This window comes from Mobula hypostoma, chromosome 16, assembly GCF_963921235.1.
Source record: "Mobula hypostoma chromosome 16, sMobHyp1.1, whole genome shotgun sequence".
Classification (NCBI taxonomy): domain Eukaryota; kingdom Metazoa; phylum Chordata; class Chondrichthyes; order Myliobatiformes; family Myliobatidae; genus Mobula; species Mobula hypostoma.
The window spans coordinates 52,002,875-52,026,722 of NC_086112.1; the positions used below are offsets into that span (position 1 = coordinate 52,002,875).

At 40.3% G+C, this 23,848-nt stretch overlaps 1 protein-coding gene across 2 annotated transcripts in view; it reads right to left on the bottom strand.

Annotated features, from left to right (window-relative positions):
- Positions 1 to 23,848, bottom strand: part of LOC134357401 (A disintegrin and metalloproteinase with thrombospondin motifs 19-like) — a 381,779-nt gene that overhangs the window by 147,367 nt on the left and 210,564 nt on the right. For both annotated transcript variants that reach the window (XM_063068949.1, XM_063068950.1), the window contains exons 11-12: positions 12,282 to 12,383; positions 943 to 1,088 (exon numbers count right to left, since the gene is read on the bottom strand). In XM_063068949.1, the coding sequence (XP_062925019.1) occupies positions 943 to 1,088; positions 12,282 to 12,383 (248 nt within the window). The remainder of the gene's footprint in view (positions 1 to 942; positions 1,089 to 12,281; positions 12,384 to 23,848) is intronic.

Here is a 23,848-nt window from a genome sequence, read left to right on the forward strand (position 1 = left end):
AGAGCAATAAATGGATCAATAAAGCTTGGAATATTTGCCTGGAGGGGATCAAAGTATGGACAAGAATTTCAGTGGAAAAGTATTTGTGGAATTTGGATTTAGAGCAAGTAAGCAGGAAGTGAGTCTGACGGATAAGAAATCAGAGATAAATAAAGGAAGAAAGGAGAAAAGATTATGAACTGATGGCTAAAGAAGGAATACAGGCTTCATCAACAAAAGGAAGAGAGGGATCTGCCAGAGATGAACAGGTTGCCTGAACTTTCATGATATGAGCTCATGAGCTATTCAGACCTGTTCTTGAAGGTAAAGGTTGATGAAGTGGAGAAGGAAAATAGATTTAAGAAGATATTTGCTAGTGGAAGGAAGAAGCTGGGAGGCTACTTCTGCATTTCAGGCAAGCGATCAGTTTGTAGTATTCTCTCCATTGTGCTGGTAAATTTGGTTTCAACAACTATTAGACAAACCAATTTTAATATAAGTAGAATGGGTTATATTTATCCATTTCCACAGGTTTGGCTACACTTAATCAGCAGTTAAAATCCAATTAGAAAATCAATACTTTGACTATAGTTTCTATTCTCCAGAAACTGAAGAGAGATTTATTGCCCCATTTTAAAGCAGACATTGAAGAGTTGCAAGAGGAACAAAGGGTCAAGTGGTCACTTTCTATACTTCAAGCTTCATATTTCTAAGGGCTATGGGGAAGGGGTCTTATGATTGCAACAAACAGGAGACAAATAATGAGACAGATAGAGGAGAGCATAAGCAGGTGTAAGATTTCTGACTGGGAACCGTCTTGGTTGCTACAAAGACCAGGCTAAAACAAATATGTAAATCAGGATACTTTAGACCTGCTCTCCGAATGTCTTATTGAAATGAAAAGCAAGAACATGCTGTGAAATATGAACAAATTAAATGATTAATACGACAAAGTCGATGTACCTGGGATTATCGCATGTACGCTGCCGGAAATGTACCCCGACATCACATGTTCGACTACAAATGCTCCACATGCTCCAGATACTCCATTCTCCATCTATGTAGTCAGGATGAGGTGTTTTACTCACACATTCACCAGCCTTACACCACTGCAAAAGCAAAAAGATTACCTTTACTGCCAACAATCATCGTGATCAAATTGCATTAAAATTCACCAATAAAGTCAAAATAAAGCAAATAAGAAATGGCAAATTTATAAAGAAATTGTTATGGTTTACAAGTAATATATGCCCCTTTAAGGTAACAGGAAAAGAAGATCAGCTATACATATCAAAAGAAATTAGAGATAGCATTAGATAATTTAAATAATAATAATGTTGCCAACAAGTAGCAAACCACAGTATTGAAAAAATAATTAGAATTCAGTAAAGAAGAATGAAGGTATTGATAAGGAGAGAGAAACAAGATATTAGAGTAGGTAAACAAGAAACATAAATAAAGATTTTAAATATTATGGGCATATAAAAAGTAAAAATACAGCTAGAGCAAATACAGATCCCTTGAAATGGAAGCAGGGGAAATTACACTGGGGATATAGAAATGGAAGGGAAATATTTTGTGACTGCCTTCACTGAAAAAGACTCAGAACACCTCCCATACATAGTGGAAAAATACAAGTCTTGTGTAAATGATGAGCTCAAGGAATTGGCATTAACAAGAAAATATCGCTAAAGAAATTAATGTGTCAGAAAAGGAATAAATTCTTAGCAGCTAATGATTTAGACCTGGGGGCTTTGAAAGATGTTTGATGGCTCTGAGTTTCTGGGTTAAGAATGTGCTCGTGAAGCTTAGCGACTATTTACTGGCAGCAAACAAAACAAAGAATACAACTAAACACGTTATTAATAACACTTTTTCTTATAAAACTTATGGTAAATGATCACTGCAAACAATTGAGAGGCGAGCAATGGTGAGACTGAGTCAAGGTTCGAAGCATGCGGGTGTGAGGTGAAGTCGAGATGAGGTCAAGGAATATTCGAATCAAAGTTGGGGCAAGTGAAGTGGAATAAATTTGGAGTGGAGGAAAGGCAAATTTAAGGTCTGTCTACTTGAATCGAGAGCGAAGTTTGATCAATCTACATGCCTGGTTGATTTGGAAAGGTCGGGTATGGGCCAAAACTTGGAAGCAGGGCCCGGATCCAGACTGTATTGATGCGACAGGGCCCAGGTCCTAGTGCGAGTAATGACCTGATGTTTGAATGATTTAAACATGGGGCCAGGTGGATTGAAATGGCAGAGTGTCGGGACGAGAGACAAGGATCGGGCCAGTTCTGCTCGCTGCTCCGTGTTGTTTACTCAGCTCTGTGCTAAACTGAGGCTCAGGCTGTGGCCTGCTCCGGGCTTTGATCGATGGACTCACTTTCGTTCCGAATGCCATTTGCTTACTTTTATTGCTTGCACATTGGGTGTTTGATAGTCTTCTTTTTTATAGGTTCTTTTCTGTTTCCTTGTTTTGTGGCTGCCTGTTAGGAGATGAATCTCAAGGTTGTATAATGTATACAAACTTTGATAATAAGTGTATTTTGAATTTTGAACTTGCTGGAGTTTAGAATAATGAAGGGAGATCATATTGAAACTTATTGAATATTGAAAAGCCTAGATAAAGTGGATGTGAAGAGGAAGTTTCCTATAGTGGGGGGTGACAAGGACCTAAGAGCACAGACTCAAAAAAGAGGGGCGTCCATTTAGAATAGAGGATTTCTTTAGCCAGAGGGTGGTGAATCTGTGAAATTCATTGCCGCAGGCGGCTGTGCAGGCCAAGTCATTGGGTATATTTAAGACAGAGGTTGATAGGTTCTTGATTAATCAGGACATTAAAAGCCTCTAGGGAGAAGGCAGGATAACGCAGTTGAGAGGGATAATAAATCAGCCACGATGGAATGAATGGTGGAGCAGACTCGATGAGCTGAATTGCCCCTAATTCTGTTCCTATGTCTCATGGTTTTATGTGACTGCTGAGGAAATTCTCTCATGTGAATTTCCACAGATCATAGCAAGGTTCTCACAGATTGGAAGATAGTAATGCAAACCTACTTTTGAAAAAGGGAAGGAGTGAGATAAAAGAAACAATTATAGATAAATTATCAAACATCAGTGGCAGTGACCCTGCACAATGGAAGTGATAACAGAGTACTTGAAAATGTCAGCACAGAGAAAAACCAGTATAGGATTGCAACAAGGAAATCATGTTTGATAGAGCTGTTGAAATGTTTTGAGGTTGCAATTGAATAGAATAGATAAAAGTTCACCAAAAATACTGCAGCTATTAGAAATCTGAAATAAAAACAATCAATGCTCTGGATCAAGGAGCCTTCATCAAAGGTGGGAGAGAGATGCAATTAGGTTTATGGTAGGAGGAAAGGTGTGGGATGGATGGGAAACATCTGTAATGAGTTTAAAAGGCTCAGTAGGGATAGTTTTCAGCACCTTTAGCTACTAGGTGTCTGTAATGAGCTGCTAATAGTAAATTGTAAGGATTTGCTCCAGCAGGCTAAACTTCTGCATCTACAATGAGAAGAAGAAAGATAAAATAGAAATTAATGGATCTTTACATTCAGTAAATAATCAGGAAATTTAAAGCAGAAATCAAGAAATGTTTAGAAATTAAGGGAATCAAGGAATAAAGGGTTAGCACAGGAAATAGGTGCTGAGATAATGATTAGCCACTTTCTTATTGAATGGCAGAGCAGACACAACTCCTGCTTCTAGTTCTTGTTCCTACCGTCAAGTACATCTGCTCCCTCAATCTACTATTAGCAATCTCAAGAGAGGTTCTCTGCTATGACTCTCTGTTTCACTCTTCTATCTCCACCAACACACACTTCAGTTCTCACAGCACCTTAGCTTAAGATGGCAGGAGTTGTTACACCTGCCCTTCTACTGCTTCGCTTTCCTTTCCACTATCCAAGGACCCAAACAGTCCTTCCAGGTGAAACAGTAATTTGCTTGTACTTTGACCGATTTAGCATACTGTATTTGGTAGTCACAGTGTGATCTCCTCAATGATGATTTTGAGTGGAAATTATTTCTGTTCAATCCAAGTGGATAACCTTGGTTTGCAGTTGCATGTCACGTCCATTCTCTATTCCACTCTCTGCTTATACTATTCCAATAAAGCCAAACACAAGCTTAAGTAAAAATAGCTCAAATTTCAAACAGGCTTCTACAGCACTTGGGACTCAAGATTTAACTCAACAACTTCAGATAATCAGTCTTTCCAGTGTCAATCAGAAGGTGCAGTTCTGATAAAGGTCATTGTCATTTACTGTGTCCGGTGCTCCCGGTGTGGCCTTCCATATATTGGTGAGACCCGACGCAGACTGGAAGACCGCTTCGCTGGACACCTACACTCTGTCCGCCAGAGGAAGCAGGATCTCCCAGTGGCCACACATTTTAATTCCACATCCCATTCCCATTCTGATATGTCAATCTACGGCCTCCTCCACCGTTGAGATGAAGCCCCACTCAGGTTGGAGGAACAACATCTTATGCTCCGTCTGGGTAGCCTCCAACCTGATGGCATGAACATTGATTTCTCTAACTTCTGTTAATGCCCCTCCTCTCCTTCTTACCCCATCCCTAATTTATGTATGTATGTATGTATGTATTTATTTTTCTTTCTCTTTCCCTCTCACAATAACTCCTTGCCTGTTCTCCATCTTCCTCTGGTGCTCCCCTCCCCCTTTCTTTCTTCCAAGGCCTTCCATCCTATGATACTCCCCCTTCTCCAGCCTTGTATCCCTTTTGCCAATCAACTTTCCAGCTCTTGGCTTCATCCCTCCGCCTCCGGTCTTCTCCTATCATTTCGGGTCTCCCCCTCCCACTTTCAAATCTCTTTCTATCTCTTTTTTCCATTAGTCCTGACGGGTCTTGACCCGAAACGTTGACTGTACTTCTTCCTATAGATGCTGCCTGGCCTACTGTGTTCCACCAGCATCTTGTGTGTGTTGCTCGAATTCCCAGCATCTGCAGATTTTCTCGTGTTGTCATTTGATATTAACTCTATTTTTCTAATTTTATAGACATGGTGAGGATTTTCAACTTTCTGTTTCATTTCAGATTTCAAGCACCTGCAGGTTTTGATCTCTCACAATTCCAGCAATGTTTCTCTCTCCCTGCTTGCCCTGTTTTCATTCACTTCCTATTTACATCACAAGACAGTTTTTTCTCCGTTGATCTCATTATCACTTGCATCTTTCAGTCTCTCTAGGTCCTGACCATATCACATAAATCTCCTTTGTTCATCCCTCCCTCTTCCCTGCATCTTAAAACATATCTGACTTCTACCTTCTACCTGTTTTAATGGAAGGGCATAAACTTAAATCAGAATTCTGTTTCTCTCTCCACAGATGCTGCTTCAAATTCTAAGTACCTCCAGCATCTTCTGTTTGAGGCACATTGTGTAGTTTAACACTGAGAATAGGTGCAGTATGTTACTTACAAGAACAAAGTAGTACAGATGGTGTACATATAAAATAAAAAAACTGAAAATGCTGGAAACACTCAACAAGTCAACGCGATTGTAATTGGGAGAATACCGTAGCAACCTTGCAGTTGGGCGTCAGGATAGCATACATAGCATGACATTATTGCAGCGCAGGGCATCAGAATTTGCAGTTCGATCCCAGCATCCTCTGTAAGGAATCTCGGTACATCATGGAATGAATGCATGGGCTTTCTCTGGGTCCTCTGGTTTCGTACCCCCATCCAAAGATGTACTGGGTGGGTTAATTGATCATTTTAAATTATCCAGTGAGTAGGTTAGGATTAAATCGGGAGTGTCAGGGCTGTTGGGTGGTATGGCTCCAAGTACTAGAATGTCCTATTCTACATTGTATTCCAAATACATGAAATAAAAAAAATCTTTGGAGAGAGTGGAATCTAATGTTACAGGTAATCAAACTGAGCCAGTAACTATTTCTCTGTCCATGGAGATTATCTAATCTGCTGAACTAACTGCATTGCTTACAATCACAGTTTGAAAAATAAATTATTTATTATTGCTGAAAGAGAAAAGCTCTTGCTAGGACTGTAACAATCTTTTACAGAAAAAAAGAAATAATGGTATATATTTACACAGATTAAAAGTAGCTCCACTAGAACTTCGCTGTCCCTGGAGACGAAATGAGCGTTTTAATAACATGACTGACTGATTGCTGGCATCAAACAAAGATAAGGGGAATCATTTGAACTCAAGCCAAAAACTTGGTTTCATTTGTCAGTCTTCTTCACAGTTGAATTCTGGGTTAAAATTCTGGATTCATCAATATGTGAAAGTCCACATGACCAGTCTTCACTGATGGTATTTATACTAAAGCTACTCCTCTCCTTCAAAACTACCCAGTTAACTTAGCACTGGAGGACTTTCACACTGTAACCTTCTGCCCTCTTGAAACTGAAAGTACCGTGCTACCACAGTGCAAATGATCATGTGATGACGTGAATAAAGTCTGCCTTTAGAATTGCATCAACTCTACGTGACACTTCCGTAAACTAGTGATAATGAAGACCTTGTTCGTGTCTATTGTCTACTATAAGATTTATTTCTTCCTTGGTCGGTATCAACTCTGGGGTTACCATGAGACCTCAGAATTTTTCTTTTACACATGCTGGACCTAAAGCCAGGAACAAGGAGGTTAAATGCTGAGATTTATCATTAATGGATTCACTTTCCTGAATATGTATATTTGTACACAATTACAGTTTTCTGATCTCTGGCCTGTGATGAAAGTGTGAATATAAAATTATGCAGTAAGTCCTACTACGATTCTCAGGGTTTCGAGCTGCAAAGGGTCTGTGCCTGCAGTAGATGAAATTAGTGAATCTTTATACTGTATTTGGAAGGAATAATAGAAGAGCAGATTATTACTTAAATGGTGAAAGATTACAGCATGCTGTTGTGCAGAGGGACTTGGGAGTGCTTGTTCATGAATCGCAAAAAAGTTGGCTTGCAGGTACAACAGGTTATTAAGAAGGCAAACGGAATGTTGGCCTTTTTTGCTAAAGGGATTGAAGTCAAGAGCAGGGAGGTCTTGCTGCAACTATGCAGGCTACTGGTGAGGTCGCACCTGAAGTATTGTGTGCAGTTCTGGTCTCCGTACATGAGGAAGGATATACTGGCTTTGGAGGCAGTGCAGAGGAGGTTCACAAGGTTGATTCCAGGGATGAAGGGGTTAACCTATGAGGAGAGATCGAGTCACCTGGGATTATACTCTCTGGAATTCAGAAGAATAAGAGGGGATCTTATAGAAACATACACAGTTTTGAAAGGGATAGATAAGATAGAAGTAGGAAAGTTGTTTCCATTGGTAGGTGAGACTAGAACTAGGGGACATTGCTTCAAGATTCAGGGAAGAAGATTTAGGATGGAGATGAGGAGAAACTGTTTTTCCTAGGGAGTGGTGAATCTGACTCAGAAGGCAGTGGAGGCCAATTCTTTGGATGCTTTCAAAAAAGAGTTAGATAGAGCTCTTAATGATAGCTGAGTCAAGGGATATGGGGAGAAGGCAGGAATGGGGTACTGATTGTAGATGATCAGTCATGATCACAGTGAATGGCAGTGCTGGCTCGAAGGGCCAAATGGCCTACTCCTGCACCTATTGTCTATTGTCTATTATCTGTGGAATCCTCTGCCCAGGGAAGCAGTTGAGGCTTCTTCACTAAATATACTTAAGATACAATTAGATAGATTTTTACATAGTAGGGGAATTAAGGGTTATGGGGAAAAGGCAGGTAGATGGAGCTGAGCTTACGGACAGATCAGCCATGATCTTATTGAATGGCGGGGCAGGCTCGATGGGCCGGATGGCCTACTCCTGCTCCTACTTCCTATGTTCTTATGTTCACTGTGTATTTTCTATGAATCTAATATCACTTTGATACCGTAATAGTGCAAATGAATTTCTTATCCAATTTGTTTCATTTATGGAAATAATATCATGATTGCACTGGAAAAACTAGAATAGCTCAATATTTTTTGCCACATGGACTAAAATAATAGAAAATAAAGAACTTATTGTGTCCAAGATGAAAGTATGGGAGGGATCTCAGATGCAAGGTTTTACACAGAGAGTGCTGAGTGTGTTGAATGCCCTGCCAGGGGTGGTAGTAGACGTAGATACATTAGCAGCATTTAAGAAACTCTTAGAGAGACAAAAGGATGATAGAAAAAAATGAATAGTTATGTAGGAGGGAAGGGTTAGATTGATCTTAGAATACATTAAAAGGTTGGCATAACATCATGGGCTGAAGAGCCTGCAAGGCGCTCTCGTGTTCTCTGTTCTATTTACCCAAACGTTCATTGTGCATTGCATTGAATTAAAGGTTTTGAGAGGACTCATAACCCTGCGTAATATCTGGTTTAAATATCCTCTTTTGTTCTAAACTCAACTGACACTCATTGTGAACAACTGCCTTTCCTTCAAAGCACCCTCAGGTCTGTAGCTTTCCACAAAACTGACTGACTGAAGGAGAATAAAGAAAATATATTGAATCATTTCTGTATGTTAACCGTTTCATCAGTGGCGGCATGTCCTCAATGAGGGTGGTCAAATTTCTGACCAACAGTCATCAAATTTCTTTATTTATTGACGATGCTATTTTAAGCACTGAACATAGAAAAAGAAATGATTTCAACAATGAGAATAACTTTTGGTTAATTTTCAAAAGGGCTTTCATCCTCAAAGAAACATCAATATTTGCAGCATCCCATGCAAATACACTTCTCAAAGTCATCTGTGTTGTGCCTTCAAAAAGAAGACAAGTCTTGCATTTAGATAGCATCATTCAGGTCCCACATTGTACATTTGATTTTATCCTGCAAATGATCAATTGTTTGAAAAGATTGCCAATTTTAACTCCTACATAATGATATAGGGCAAAATCATTGTGTTAAAAGTGGATTGTGGATTGACAACTTCTTTGTCTACTTGGGACAAAAAGTTTGAGAAACCAAATAGCCATCTCCTCTTCTCATATTCCTATAAAACGGGATTAACTATCAAGATGGAACTGGAGAAGGGGTAAAATTTGCAGGGATATGGCAGAGGTACAGGAAATGGATCATTCAATTTGCTCTTTCAAAGTACAGGCACAATAGGCCAAATGATGTCATATGGCTCTAAGATAATGAAGACAGAGGACTTCAGTGTTCAGTCCTTTTGCAGTGTTAGGAAGGCAGCACCAATCAGAATCATGGTACTAAATGTGATTTTTGAGTTGCTGCCCAAAGAAAGTGGTATTGTCTCTTAAGATCAAGAACCTGCTGTTCTCTCTCAACATGGCAGGATTTAAGACGTTGTTTATTCTCCAGTCCACACTCCCAGCCATTCAAAGTGAGGTGATGTAATAAGGAGCTGGGCCAGAACTGCTGGAGACATTTGACCATCCAACAACATTTTAAGTCTCAGCTTCGAAACCCTTGGGCCATATGATGCAGCTGATGGCAATGACAGCACAGGAGCACCAGTATAGCGCAAGGCACCGGAACAAGCTCTGAATGATGTAGGGCAACAGTTGATTTTGTTTGGAAGTTAATTGTGTGTTGGGTTTAATTTTTGAATTGAAACCAGGCCAATGTAACTGACTCCTGAGTTCTCGGTTCTGACCAGAAGTTAAAAATTCTGCTTAAAGAATTTACACTATCAAATCATACTCACAAATAAATCAACTGAAGTTCAGAATTTAAAGATTCTATGAGTAAAATAAATGGAAATTCCAAATGTTTGCTCGTCAGAGATCCAAATAAAGCTAGTCAAATCACTCAATAATTTAATAGAAAAAGAAAGCTTCAAAACACAAGAGATTGGGTGGTGTTCAGTAGTTTCTAAATGACCTTTTACTTTGGGTTCAAATCCAGATAGATGGTTAAGAGTTTCTTTATGCCTTGGCTGAAATAGTTCAATGCATAATGATTTTGAGCAGTCTCAAACAGTTTCATTTGGCATGGACACAATGGATAACGTTTTCCTAATTTTGTATGAATTGGCAATCTCATATGAGGCCACAGAAAATGGGAATGTCACACTAACACAGCAAGTTGTGTTCATTCCCTTGTCCATTCGTCCCCCCCCACTGATTTCCCACCTGGAACTTGTCCTTGCAAGCGGAACAAGTGCTACACCTGCCCCTACAGTTCCTCCCTCACTACCATTCAGGACCCTAAACAGTCCTTCCAGATGAGGTGACACTTCACCTGTGAATCTGTTGGGGTCATATACTGTGCTTCTGGTGTGGCCTCCTGTATATTGTGAGACCCAACGTAGATTGGTATACCACTTCGCCAAACACCTGCGCTCCATATGCCAGAAAAAGCAGGATTTCTATTGCCCACTCATTTTAATTCTACTTCCCACTCTCATTCTGTTATGTCCATCCACGGCCTCCTCCAGTGTCATGATGAGGCCACACTTAGGTTGGAGGGACAACTCCTTATATTCTACTGGGTAGCCGCCAACCTGATGGTATGAACGTCAATTTCTTGAACTTCCGGTAATGCCTCCCACCCTCTTTCACCATTCCCCATCCGCTTTTCCCTCCCTCAACTTATCTCCTTGCCTGCCCATCAACTCCCTCTGGTGATCCTCCCCCTTTTCTTTCTTCCATGACCTTCTGTCTCTTTCACCAATCAACTTTCCAGCTCTTCACTTCATCCCTCCCCCTTCAGGTTTCACGTATTACCTTGTGTTTCTCCCTCCCCTCCCCCTACCTTTTAAATCTACTCCTCATCTTCTTTTTCTCCAGTCCTGCTGAAGGTTTTCGGCCCGAAACATCGACAATACTCTTATCCATAGATGCTACCTGGCCTGTCGAGTTCCTCCAGCATTTTGTATGAGTTGCACAGTAAGTTGAGGTTGAAGCTGAGGTTATCCTGATGAAACGGTGTGTGTGACATGCACTCCAAAAGTAACTCCACTTTCACTATTACAGGGATCATTTCATATTTCATGGCTTTGTACTGTTGCATATTGAAAAAGTGCGGTCCGACACTCGATGATTACCTACTCATTTGAAGTAACAGACAAAATGTCATGGTAGCGTACCTGCAATTTACCAAACCACATTAACAACTAGCTTTCAAGTTACATTTTGAATTCCTCATGGGAAAGTGCTTGGTCCTATGCTTGCTTGATTGCAAGCCTGCTACCAGGCTCATCATTCTCTGACTGTAGTTTCATCTTTCTCTATCTGCATAGGCTATGGATCCTGACCAGGGTCCAAAGAGATTTATATGTTTCAGGTTGGAGGAATTCTGAGCGAGGATTGTATTTCATTGAGGGAAGAATAAGTTAGATGTTGTAAAATACTTGCAATGATTGTGTGGATTAATGCACTCTCATCTTACAAGTAAATTGATGTTTGCACCCAGATACAAGAAGGAAGCAGAACTAAACTGGGCAACTTGACCTAGCAGTCTAACAGCATAGATTAAAAATGAGAATATTCAATTACAAATTTAAGCAGCACCTAACGGGGACAAATCCAATAATGAGCTCAAAGTGTAGTTTCATAAAGGAAACGTTCCTTGTGAACTTGAAGAGGTGACATTCCAAATAGGTCACTGATCAAGGCGTTAATTATCAGTGATAACAGCATTTGATGAAGTTCACACATAATGGAATTTCAAGGTAAAATCAAGATCAATTTGGAAGACAGAGGAAGAATTTGAGAAAGTTCCAGGTTTCATTGTCTAGAGTGAAAATGAGGGTTGAAGCACCAAAGTCCACAGCATTTCCTCTTCTATTAACACATTAATGACGTAGCATGGTTTATTAGTTTTTAATGGACAAATTGGATTCACAAATAATCTGATCAATTGTGCTCTAAACCATAAAGCACATCTAAAGACCACCATGGAGATTGGATAACACCATATAATTTGCAATCTAATTTTTACGTTTGGAAATCTGACATACAACAGAAAAATTGTTGGAAAAATTCAGCATATCAGGTAATATCTGGAGGGACAGAAGCAAACCTGAAGTTCTTTCAATTTGGTATGTTAAATCTGTTTCTCTATCCATAGACGTTATTGGACCTGTCAAGAGTTTCCAGCATTTTCTATTTTTATTTCATGCCTGAGATTTGATTTGCAAAGTGAGTCCATGTTATTTTGCATTGTGTGAGCAATTTGTGTCTTTCTTGACTTGACACGCCAGTTATGGTGATGCGCATCAGAGATGAGGAGCTTGGGGAACAATTTGAAATATCTGCATTTAGGAAGTTTTCAAGTATCACAGAGAAAAACATGGAAGTACTTAAAATACTGAGTTTGGAGTTCTTACCTTTTCTTGTTCACACTCAGTTCCATCTAATGGTGGGTCCAGTTTAGTTTTACACTCTTGTTCACCTTCTAACTTACACCATAGTCCGGTACATATAACATGCTGCAACATAAAGACAGAATACAACGTCATATTCTTGAGATAATCATTAAATATTTTTCATCTTCAGAGAAGAAGGGTTTAGTATGAATGAAAATCAGAAAAACTGCAAATACTGGATAACTAAAGCAAAAACTGATAATGTTGGAAATACTCAGAAGGTCAGGCCACGTCAGTCGGAAGGGAAAAAGAATTAACATTTCAGGTAGGAGACCCTTTGTTAGAACATTTTACATCAGAGTTCTGATGAAGGGTCTCCAAGCTGAAACATTAACTCTGATTACCTTTCCACAGACCCATCCTGATTTGCTGAATATTTCTACCACTTTATATTTTCAAAATTAATTTGGATTACAATTTTGCAGTACAAAGGAGTAAAATGTACGGCAATTAACAGCAAATACAGCACAAACAAAATTATAATTGCCACACAAGTGTGGAAATAATACGTTGCCATCTGAGTTGCTTTGGTTATCCATACAAGTTACTATGCCAGTATCTCATTTGGAGAGTTAGCATTAAGATATGGAAATGCCATGAAGTTGCTGAATTCATTAAAAACTCTCCATAAACGTTAGTTTGGATAGGTCAAGTGTTTAGTGAATTTTTAGTTGTTTTTCTCCCCAAACAAAATTTCTGATGCTGGATGTTTAATTTTACCCCTTTTCTTCCGATTTCATTACTGCTAATATTTTAAAAAGACTTTTTATCACTTTTTCATTTCTTATTTTTATTATTACATTTATCCCTCAATAATATTGTATAAGATGTATGTTTAATCAAATATTATTATAACATCAATTTTAAGCTCTCCAGTTGTACTTTGTTCAAAGGATAAAAACAGCTATATGCTATTGAGACCTATCTATTTGAATGCACAGAATTCGAATACGATTTTAGTTTTAAATGATGATTGCCAGAATTTGACCAGCTTGGTGGTATTAACCAGGTACCCACAGATACCTGGTCCCGCATGTGAGGTTAGTTAGGAAAATTCAGTCGCTAGGTATACATGGAGAGGTGGTAAATTGGATTGGCTCAATGGTAGAAGCCAAAGAGTGGTAGTAGAGAATTGCTTCTCCGAGTGGAGGCCTGTGACTAGTGGTGTGCCACAGGGATCAGTGCTGGGTCCATTGTTATTTGTCATCTATATCAATGATCTGGATGATAATGTGGTAAATTGGATCAGCAAATTTGCTGACGATACAAAGATTGGAGGTGTAGTAGACAGTGAGGAAGGTTTTCAGAGCCTGCAGAGGGACTTGGACAAGCTGGAAAAATGGGCTGAAAAATGGCAGATGGAGTTTAATACAGACAAGTGTGAGGTATTGCACGTTGGAAGGACAAACCAAGGTAGGACATACAGGGTTAATGGTAAGGCACTGAGGAGTGCAGTAGAACAGAGGGATCTGGGAATACAGATACAAAATTCCCTAAAAGTAGCGTCACAGGTAGATACGGTCATAAAGAGAGCTTTTGGTACATTGGCCTTTATTAATCAAAGTATTGAGTATAAGAGCTGGAATGTTATGATGAGGTTGTATAAGGCATTGGTGAGGCCGAATCTGGACTATTGGGTTTAGTTTTGGTCATCAAATTACAGGAAGGATATTAATAAGGTTGAAAGAGTGCAGAGAAGTTTTACAAGGATGTTGCCGGGACTTGAGAAACTCAGTTACAGAGAAAGGTTGAATAGGTTAGGACTTTATTCCCTGGAGTGTAGAAGAATGAGGGGAGATTAGATAGAGGTATATAAAATTATGATGGGTATAGATAGAGTGAATGCAAGCAGGCTTTTTCCACTGAGGCAAGGGGAGAAAAAAACCAGAGGACATGGGTTAAGGGTGAGGGGGGAAAAGTTTAAAGGGAACATTGGGGGGGGGCTTCTTCACACAGAGAGTGGTGGGAGTATGGAATGAGCTGCCAGACGAGGTGGTAAATGCGGGTTCTTTTTTAACATTTAAGAATAAATTGGACAGATACATGGATGGGAGGTGTATGGAGGGATATGGTCCGTGTGCAGGTCAGTGGGACTAGGCAGAAAATGGTTCGGCACAGCCAAGAAGGGCCAAAAGGCCTGTTTCTGTGCTGTAGTTTTTCTATGGTTTCCATGGCTTTTATATAGTATTCAAGAACAGATGCAATTGTCATGAAGCTGTTTACAGAGTTCCTTAGCAATACATAAAATACTGGAGGAACTCAGTGGATAAGGTAGCGTCCATAGAGAGGAATAGACATACAACATTTCAGATCAAGACCTTTCAACTGGATTGTAAGAGAAGATAGTTAATGTAAGGGAGCGAGGATGAGGGATGAGCAAGAACTGGCAAATGATTGGTGGATCCAGGTGAGAGAGTGATTACAAAATAAGGGAAGGAAGGATAGACCAGGAGGAAAGAGAATTCATTAGGTGGAAGATTAACCAAGCAGATAATGAGGTGCTCCTCCTCTAGATTGTGTTTGGCTTCATCAATGTACAACAAATCTTCCTGGGGAATGGGAGAAGGGGGCTGAAATGCAGGAGTTGGAGCATAATTGAAGTGTTCAATGAGCAGACATTGGGAGTAACACACAAGATGCTGGAGAAACTTAACTGCCTTGGCAGCATCTATGGAAATGAATAAACAGTCGACGTTTTGGGCCGAAACACGTCATCAGGATTGGAAAGGAAGGGGGACGGATGCCCGAATAAAAAGATGGGGTGGGGGGGGGGGAAAGGAAGACAAGCTAGCGGGTGATAGGTGAAGCCAAGTGGGTGTGAAAGGTAAGTGGCCCGGGAAGAAGTAATCTGATAGGAGGAGAGAGTGAACCATAAGAGAAAGGGAAGGAGGAGAGGCACCAGGGGAAGGTGATAGGCAGGTGAGAAGAAGAAGTAAGAGGACAGAATGGGGAATAGAAGAAGAGGGAAGGTGGAGGGGAAAAAATTACTGGAAGGATAAACCGAAGTTCATGGCATCAGGTTGGATGGCATCCAGATAGAATATGAAGTGTTGCACATTGGGTGTAGGGCCAGGGACACAGTTACACCTTTGACAATACCTTCAGGTCCTGCCAGTTTTTAAGACCATATTATTCTGTGATTGAGGGGAAACAGAGAGAGGACTTTAAAATTATGAATGTGAAACTTGCTATCACAACGACTCATTAAGGCAAACAGTGCAAATGCACTTAAGGTGGCAAAGTATATGCAAGCAGAGAAAAATCAAAGGATATGTTAACACAGTTAATTGAAGTTGGGTAGGAGGAGCACAATGTGTGAATAAAGGAGTATTATCTGTGAAATGTCAGATTAAGAGATTTTTTCAATTTACTTCTATTATACTAAAGGTATTTTCAAATTGTTTGGAGAACTTTTAATTAAAACAAACAAAAAGATACACTCTGTTCAATTACACTCAAACCCCACAAAACGCTACTCCGTATAGCGCTGATTCATTTCGTGGTTATTCAATTCTTTATTGAAATTTTTTTAAATGACAAAAATTCATTCTGAACAATACTTAAAACTTAGTGGCCGCCATTACAGTAAACATTTAGTCAGCCGATGAGAGTGCTTTACATACGCTCTGAGCCACTCACAACCAATCACGTATTAGATCATGCTCTGCCTCCCCTGTGTGTATAAACGTTCTTGCCAATTTATTCCATTTTTTTCACCTACAATGTCTGGAAAACGGGATGAATCTGAGGACACGGATGTAGAAGAAGAGACACCAGCAGGAAACCTTATCACAAAACTCCTCAGCACTAGCACCACCATGATCGCACAAACCATGGACCAGTTCATTGATAATGACCCTGGCAGGGAGCGAGGCAATACGGCAAAGAGAGGTGTTCTTGACATGATTTCCTGCTACCGAGAACTACTTCACGAGTGGAAACTTAAGAAAAGACAGTGAAATCTCGACACCTTCTTGAAGCGGAAGCCAAAGTTAGAGAAGAACACACAACCTGGTCCCTCCTCTAAGATGTAACCACCAGCCGCTTCTCTCTGTGGCGGCTGTGACGTGTTGCTGCTCCATTGACGTACAGGTTAGGCCTACTTGCATGTTTGTTACTCTATGAATTACTGTGTATACATAATATATCGACATGCCCATTAACATAATGTTATAATGATCCCGCAAGGCGCTGATTTACATAGCACTCGACCTCTGAGGAATGTGTCCTCAGCGTTAAGCGGGTGAACTGTTACAATATCAATGCTTGGAAAAAAAGCAATACAATCTTTTAGCTCAAGTACTATGTGCTATGAAAAAGTCCTTGACTTCGCTCATACTTCTGATGAAGCCAAGATATGCTGGCTTCATTCAACCCTGTATTTCTTAAGTTTTGGACTGGTGCTGTTGGAGAATTTAAATATGACCCGGCTGTGCATTAATGAAGGTGATACGAGTACATTGCAAAATTACCCCTTTATTAACCTTTCAAAGAGTCAAATTCAAAGCAATTTTCACTATATCAAAAAGGACTGTAGTTCTCAGATGCCTTTCTAAATGGCCTCATAAACTGGAACAGCAGAATTAAAAGTAATTGTACCATACTGCAGGTCAATATGTCCACTGAGAAAAATGATGATATTCCAGAGTAACTTCAAATTCCAGCATACTGAAATCTCAATGCTCTTCTCAAATATGACTTACTGCCAGCACAGAATGGCCCAGGCAGCAGTTCTTCCCTCCAAGACTATGGTATGGGGAATTGTGCACAAACTGAGCCATAAACTGTGACGATGTTAGTCCTGTAATGTTTCCAACAGGGATTTAGTACATTCATCTCTGGATTCGTGCACATGCCAGATAGTGAGTGTATGCTCAATGACAGGATTCTTCACTAAACCTTGTCCTGCTGATTTCACACTTTCACAGCCATTGCTAACTGTCTGCATTCTGGACCTTCACAGCTATAACATTTCTACAACTACATATTAAATGTCTGAATTTCTCCAAATTTTAGAATTCACCCCTATTTACAGATCTATGTCCAAAGGATAGCATGTTGTTCCATAATTATCCAAATTAGTCATATATATATATATATATTTGTAACCCAATAAATATTGAAAAACTATTATCAGCAAGATATAGTTTTACTTTAGACTTGAAGGTACTATGCCAAAAGTTTTATATAATATTACACTATCTACATTTTGAATGCAAGTATTAATTCTTGCAAAGAACTAGCATTAACTCCAAGGGATGAGTAACTGATTGTGGGTGCTATTACCATTGTTTTGTTTTGTAACTCTAAAACATGAAACTAATTCAAAGGAGTCCAAAATGTGAGTCTAACTTTGTGCCTACTTTAAGCGAGGCATGCACGTATCACTTAGTGGCATGATGACATATGTCATTCACATGTTCTTACATATGACCCGTAATTAAGTATTTAAATGAACAAGAATGGTTAATCAAACAATCTATTTACAATATTACTCAAATCTTACTGATATGTTATACACACAGCATCCATTCTATGATTTCATGAGATTAACATCTCTGTTCAAATCGCAGACATGTAATGCTCTAAAATATAAAAATATCTGCTATTATTAGCAAGAGTAATTTCTAGTCTCCCTTTACAAATCTGTTAATCCACACAATCATTGTGTGCCAGAGAATATTCATCTTGTTCTGACTGCATTAAAGTGCTGAAAGTATAAAGGGAAGTAATTAATAACAACCTACCTCATACTTTCAGACATTAGTAATCAAAAGACAACAGTGGGGAATTACATGCAGCTACTTCAGTACAAAAGGTTAATGAAAACATAAGGGGAAAACGCTTCATCTTATTTCCTTTAATTCTGTTCCCTTCCACTTCTCCTTCAGGAATACCCACTTTGAAGAAGTTCCTCTTCTCCCTCAGATGGGATTTCTGTCTGTCATCCTAATAACCTCAATGGTTCCTGTTTAGCTTCTTGCCTTTAATAAGATGTTGATAAAATAAATAGTTTCCACAGCTGTATCTCTTTCCTTACAAATGACTCCAACTCCTCATTTTTCAGGAGTTCCAACTGAAATATCACCTTTACACAGTTCAAATCTACCGATAATCACAGGCATATTAAAGTTATACAGTGTATCCTGAAAGTCATATATACATGCATATGTTCTTGACCTCTCTATATAACACTGACTCATTCTAGCTCAACACTCTCCTACACTGAGGTTCCATTTTGTTCTTCATTACATTCAGTGACTCAATAAAAATACTTTTCTCCATCCTTTCAACATCCAAACATCAAAGATCACAGATTTCAATGGCTTTAAATATTCTTTCCAATTCTTCTACCTCTCCACACTCTGTTGAATCAATCTCTGGCTCCAGTCTCAACTCTTGTATTTTTACCCCTCTGAATGAAAAAGAAACCTTCCTCAGATTACAAACAACAGGAATTCTGCAGATACTGGAAATTCAAGCAACATACATCAAAGTTGCTGGTGAACGCAGCAGGCCAGGCAGCATCTCTAGGAAGAGGTACGGTCGACGTTTCAGGCCGAGACCCTTCGTCGCGAAGGGTCTCGGCCTGAAACGTTGACTGTACCTCTTCCTAGAGATGCTGCCTGGCCTGCTGCGTTCACCAGCAACTTTGATGTGTGTTCCTTCCTCAGATTCGCTTCTCCTAAACGGATAGTCTCCAGATTTAGCCATCTCAGCCGTGGAGAAAAGGTTCCTAGTGTCTACCTTATGTCACCCATACATTCCCCTTCATCCTTGTTCACCCCTAGGAAAACAAGCATAGCCTATAAATTCTCTTCTTGTAACTGAAATTCTCCTTCCCAAGCACATAATGGAAAATTTTCTCTGCACCCTCTCCAGTTCACAGATACTCGTTCCAGAGAATTGTCATGTGCCCAGATGATAAGACAAGATGTTCTTCTAGTTACTTTGGCTCTCACTATAGCAGTGGAGAAGGCTTCAAAGAGACAATTCAGAATGGGAGTGGGATTGAGGGTACAGCTGGATTATCATTTGAACACAGAATGGCTGCTGTGGAGTGAATGGATAGGCTCTGCAAAGCAATTACTAATTGATGTTGGAGACCACATACTGGACACCGAATGTAGTACACAAGACTGAAAGAAGTCCAAATAAATTGCTGCTTCACTTGGAATGGTTGTGTGGGTGACTGGATGGTGGGAACAGAAGAGGTGAACAGGCATTAGTTGTATCTTCTCTGCTTACATGGGAAGATGCCAGGGCATGTGGAGTGGTGGTGGCGGGGGGATGGAAGAGTAAAATATTTTTTCAAGCAACGTATACAGGTTGTGGCCATACTGGAAAAGGGACAATACTTGATCTCTCGTCTAGGATATTTAGCTGGAAAAGTGGCTAAAGTCTCAGTGGGGGAGCATTTTGGGACCAGTGACCATAATTCTATTAGTTTTAGAATAGTTATGGTAAAAGATAGAACTGCTCAGTGCAAGGAGTATTGTGGCAAAGGCGGATGAGGGTAGAGCGTGGATCAGCATATGGAATTACGACATTGTAGCCATCAGTAAGACTCAGTTGCAGAAGGGGCAGGACTGGCAGCTCAGTGCTCCGTGATTCCATTGTTTTAGACGTGATAGAGTGGGAGGGATTAAAGGAGGACGGGTAGCATTACTAATCAGGGAAAATGTCACAGGACAGAATGAAGTGCTCATCTACTGTGGCACTGGGGAATAAGAAAGGGATGACCAGGTTGATGGGAATAGATAATTAACCACCCAATAATCAGTAAGATTTAGTGGAGTAAATTTGTAGAGGGATCACAATCTCAAGAAACATGAGGTTGTGATAGTAGGTGATTTTAGCTTTCCACATATTGACTGGGACTCCCATACTGTAAAAAGTCTGCATGAGATAGTGTTTGCCAAATGTGCTAGAGAGTGTGTGGTAGTAGATCTCCTACTAGAGAATGAGACAGGGCAGGTGGCAGAAGTTTGTTAGTTCCAAGATAAATATGGAAAAGGTTAGGTCTGGTCCTTGGGTTGAGTTTCTAAGTTGGAGAAAGGCCAATATTGATGGTATCAGAAAGCATCTGGCAAGTGCAGATTAGGACAGGGTGTTTTCCAGAAAAGGTGTGCTTGGTAAGTGGGAGGCCTTCAAAGGCAAAACTTTGAGAGTTCAAAGATTGTATGTTCCTGTCAGAATAAAGGGCAAGGATAACAGATTTAGGGAACCTTGGTTTACAAGAGATGTTGAGGCCCTGGTTAAAAAGGAGGAGGGGCATAGCAGGTGTAGGCAGGAAGGAACAGATGAGGTACTTGAAGAGTATAAGAAATGTAAGAAAACACTTCAAAGGTTTCAAAGGTACATTTAATGTCAGAGAAATGGTATACAATATATATCCTGAAATTCTTTTTCTTCACAAACATCCACAAAAACAGGTGTGCCCCAAAGAATGAATGGCAGTTAAATGTTAAAACCCCAAACCACCACCCCAGCTCCCCCCACCCACACATAAGCAGCAGCAAAGCAACAACTCCTTCCTCCACCAAGCACTCAAGCGTGCAGCAAAGCATCAATAAAGACACAGACCTGCAGTACACCGAAGACTACTTGTTCACCCGGTAATTCGACATACCTCAGGCTCTCTCTCTACTAAGGGAAAGAGAGGTGTCCCTGTTTCATAGCGTGAGGGGAGACATAACAAACAACTCGCTGATTTACAATGTTAAAAGTCTGCTGCATAGCTTTTTCTGAGCTCTGTGACCAAAGAACTCAGGTCTCTGGGCACACAGCCAGCTGCCAGCTAGCTGCTTTCGATCTTCCATGTACTCCCATGACACACCAGTTTCCCACGGAGGAACCAACCTTGAGTCCGCCCACCTCCAGAGCCACGAAATCCTGGAACCCTGAAGGTGCACTAGTCTTCTAGGTTACGTCCTTGGTGTATCGAATAGCAGCCAGTCATGAGACCCCGACAGCAGGTCCCATTCCCGCAAAGAACCAAAGTCAGCGTGTAAAAAGGAAATCAGGAAGGTTCAAAGCAGGCACAAGTTTGCTCTAACAGAGAATGTGAAGGAGAATTGCAAAGGCTTCTACAGATATATTTAAAGCTAAAAGATAGCAAAGGAGAAAATTGGTCCTCTGGATGATCAGAGTGCTAACCTATGCGCGGAGCCAAAAGAGATGGGAGATCCTAAATGGATATTTTTGCATCTGTATTTACTCGGGAGATGGACACCGTGTCTCTAGAAGTGATACAAGACAGCAGTGAGGTCATGGATGATATTTAGATTACAGAGGAGGAGGTGTTTGCTGTCCTGAGGCAAATTAGGGTAGATACATCTCCAGAGCCTGACATGGTATTCCCTCAGACCTCGTGGGACACTAATGCAGAAATTGCAGGGGCATGAGCAGAGATATTTAAAACGTTATTAGCATCATCCTCAGACGAGTGGTGTGACGGAGGGATCGGTGCCGTTCCCATTATTGTTTGTTATCTATATCAACAACCTGGATGATACTGTAGTAAAGTGGCATAATGGACAGTTACGAAGGCTATCAAAGCTTCCAGCAGGATCCGGAAAAGCGGAAAAATAGGCTGATAAATGGCAGATGGAAATTAATGCAGAAAATTGTGAGGTGTTGCACTTTGGGAGGACAAACCAGGGTAGGGCTTACACAGTGAGTGGTAAGGCATTGAGGAGTGCAGTAGACAGAGGGTCTGGAAATACAGGTCCATAATTCCTTGAATGGGGTGTCACAGATACATGGGGTTGTAACGGGAGCTTTTGACATAAGGCCTTCATAAATCTAAGTATTAAGTGCAAGTGTTGGGATGTTATGTTGAAGATATAAAGAAGTTGGTGAGCCCCAATTTGGAATATTGCGTCTAGTTCTGGCCATTTACCTACAGGAAAGATATTAATAAGATTGAAAGAGTGCAGATAAAATTTACAAGAATGTTGCCAGGACCTGAGGACCTGAGCTATAAGGAAACATTGAGGTTAATATTTTATTCCTTAGTGTGTAGGAGAATCAGGGGAGATAAAACTTAGAGATTCATTTTCTTGTGGGCTTTACTCAATAAATTCAATAACCATAATAGAATCAATGAAAGACAACACCAACAGGGCAGATAAGCAGTGTGCAAAAGACAACAATGTGCAAATTCAAAAAGAAAAAAGATATAATCATAATTAATAAATAAGAAATAAATATTGAGAAAATGAGACGACAAGTCCTTGAAAACTAGTCCATAGGTTGCGGGATCAGTTCAGTGATGGGGCAAGTGAAGGTGAGTGAAGTTATCCCCTCTGATCCATGAGCATGATGGTTGAGGGGGTAATGAGTGTTCCTCAACCTGATGGCATGGATCTTGAGGCTCCTGTTCATTCTTCCTGATGTCAACAGCGAGAAGAGAACATAACCTGGATGGTGAGGGTCCCAGATCAGGGATGCTGCTTTCCTGTGACAATGCTTCACATAGATGTGCACAATAGTGCGGAGGGCTTTATCTCTAATGGACTGGGGCATTCCAATGAGAAAGTATTCTTTACTTTTTGTAATGTTTTTTATTCAAGCGCATTGGTGTTTCCATACCAGGCTGGGATGCATCCAGTCAATAGACTCTCCACCACTCATCCACAGAAGTTTGTCAAAGTTTTAGATGTCATGCTAAACCTTTGCAAACTCTTGAGGAAGTAAAGCACTGTCGTGGTTCATTTGTAATTGTTTATTTGTTATTTGGAATTTGTAATTGCTGGGCCCAGGAAAGATCCTCTAAAATGATAACACTGAGGAATTTAAACCTCTCCACCTCTGATCCCTTGATGAAGACGGGCTTATGGACATCTGGTTCCCTCCTCCTGGAGTCAATAATCAGCTCCTTGGTCTTGATCACATTGAGTAAGAAGTTGATGATGAGACACCACTCAGCCAGATTTTCAATCCTCCTCCTACATACTGATTCATTACCACCTTTGTTTTGGCCCGCGACAGTGGTGTCATGACTAAACTTAAACATGACATTGGAGCCGTGCTTACCCATACAGTCTTAAGTGTAAAGCAAGTAGAACAGGGGGCTAAGCATACAGCCTTGTTATGCATCTGTGCTGATGGAGATCATGGAGGAGATGATGTTGCCGATTCAAACTGACTGGAGTCTGCAAGTGAGGAAATCAAGGATCCAATTGCATGAGGGACTATCAAGGCCAAAGTCTTGAAGCTTATTGATTGGTCTTGAGGGGATGATAGTACTGAATGCTGAGCTGTTGTTGCTAAAGAACATCTGGATGCATGCATGTTTCCTGACCAGATTTTCCAGGGTTGAGTGAAGAGCCAATGAAATGGCATCTGTTGTGGACCTTTTGTGCTAGTCGGCAAATTGGAGTGGATACAAGCTGCTTCTCAGTCAGGAGTTGATATGTTTCATCACCAAACTCTCAGAGCACTTCATTATTGTTGATGTAAGTGCTACTGGACAATAGTCATTCAGGCAGGTTACCACATGCTTCTTTGGCACTGGCATAGCT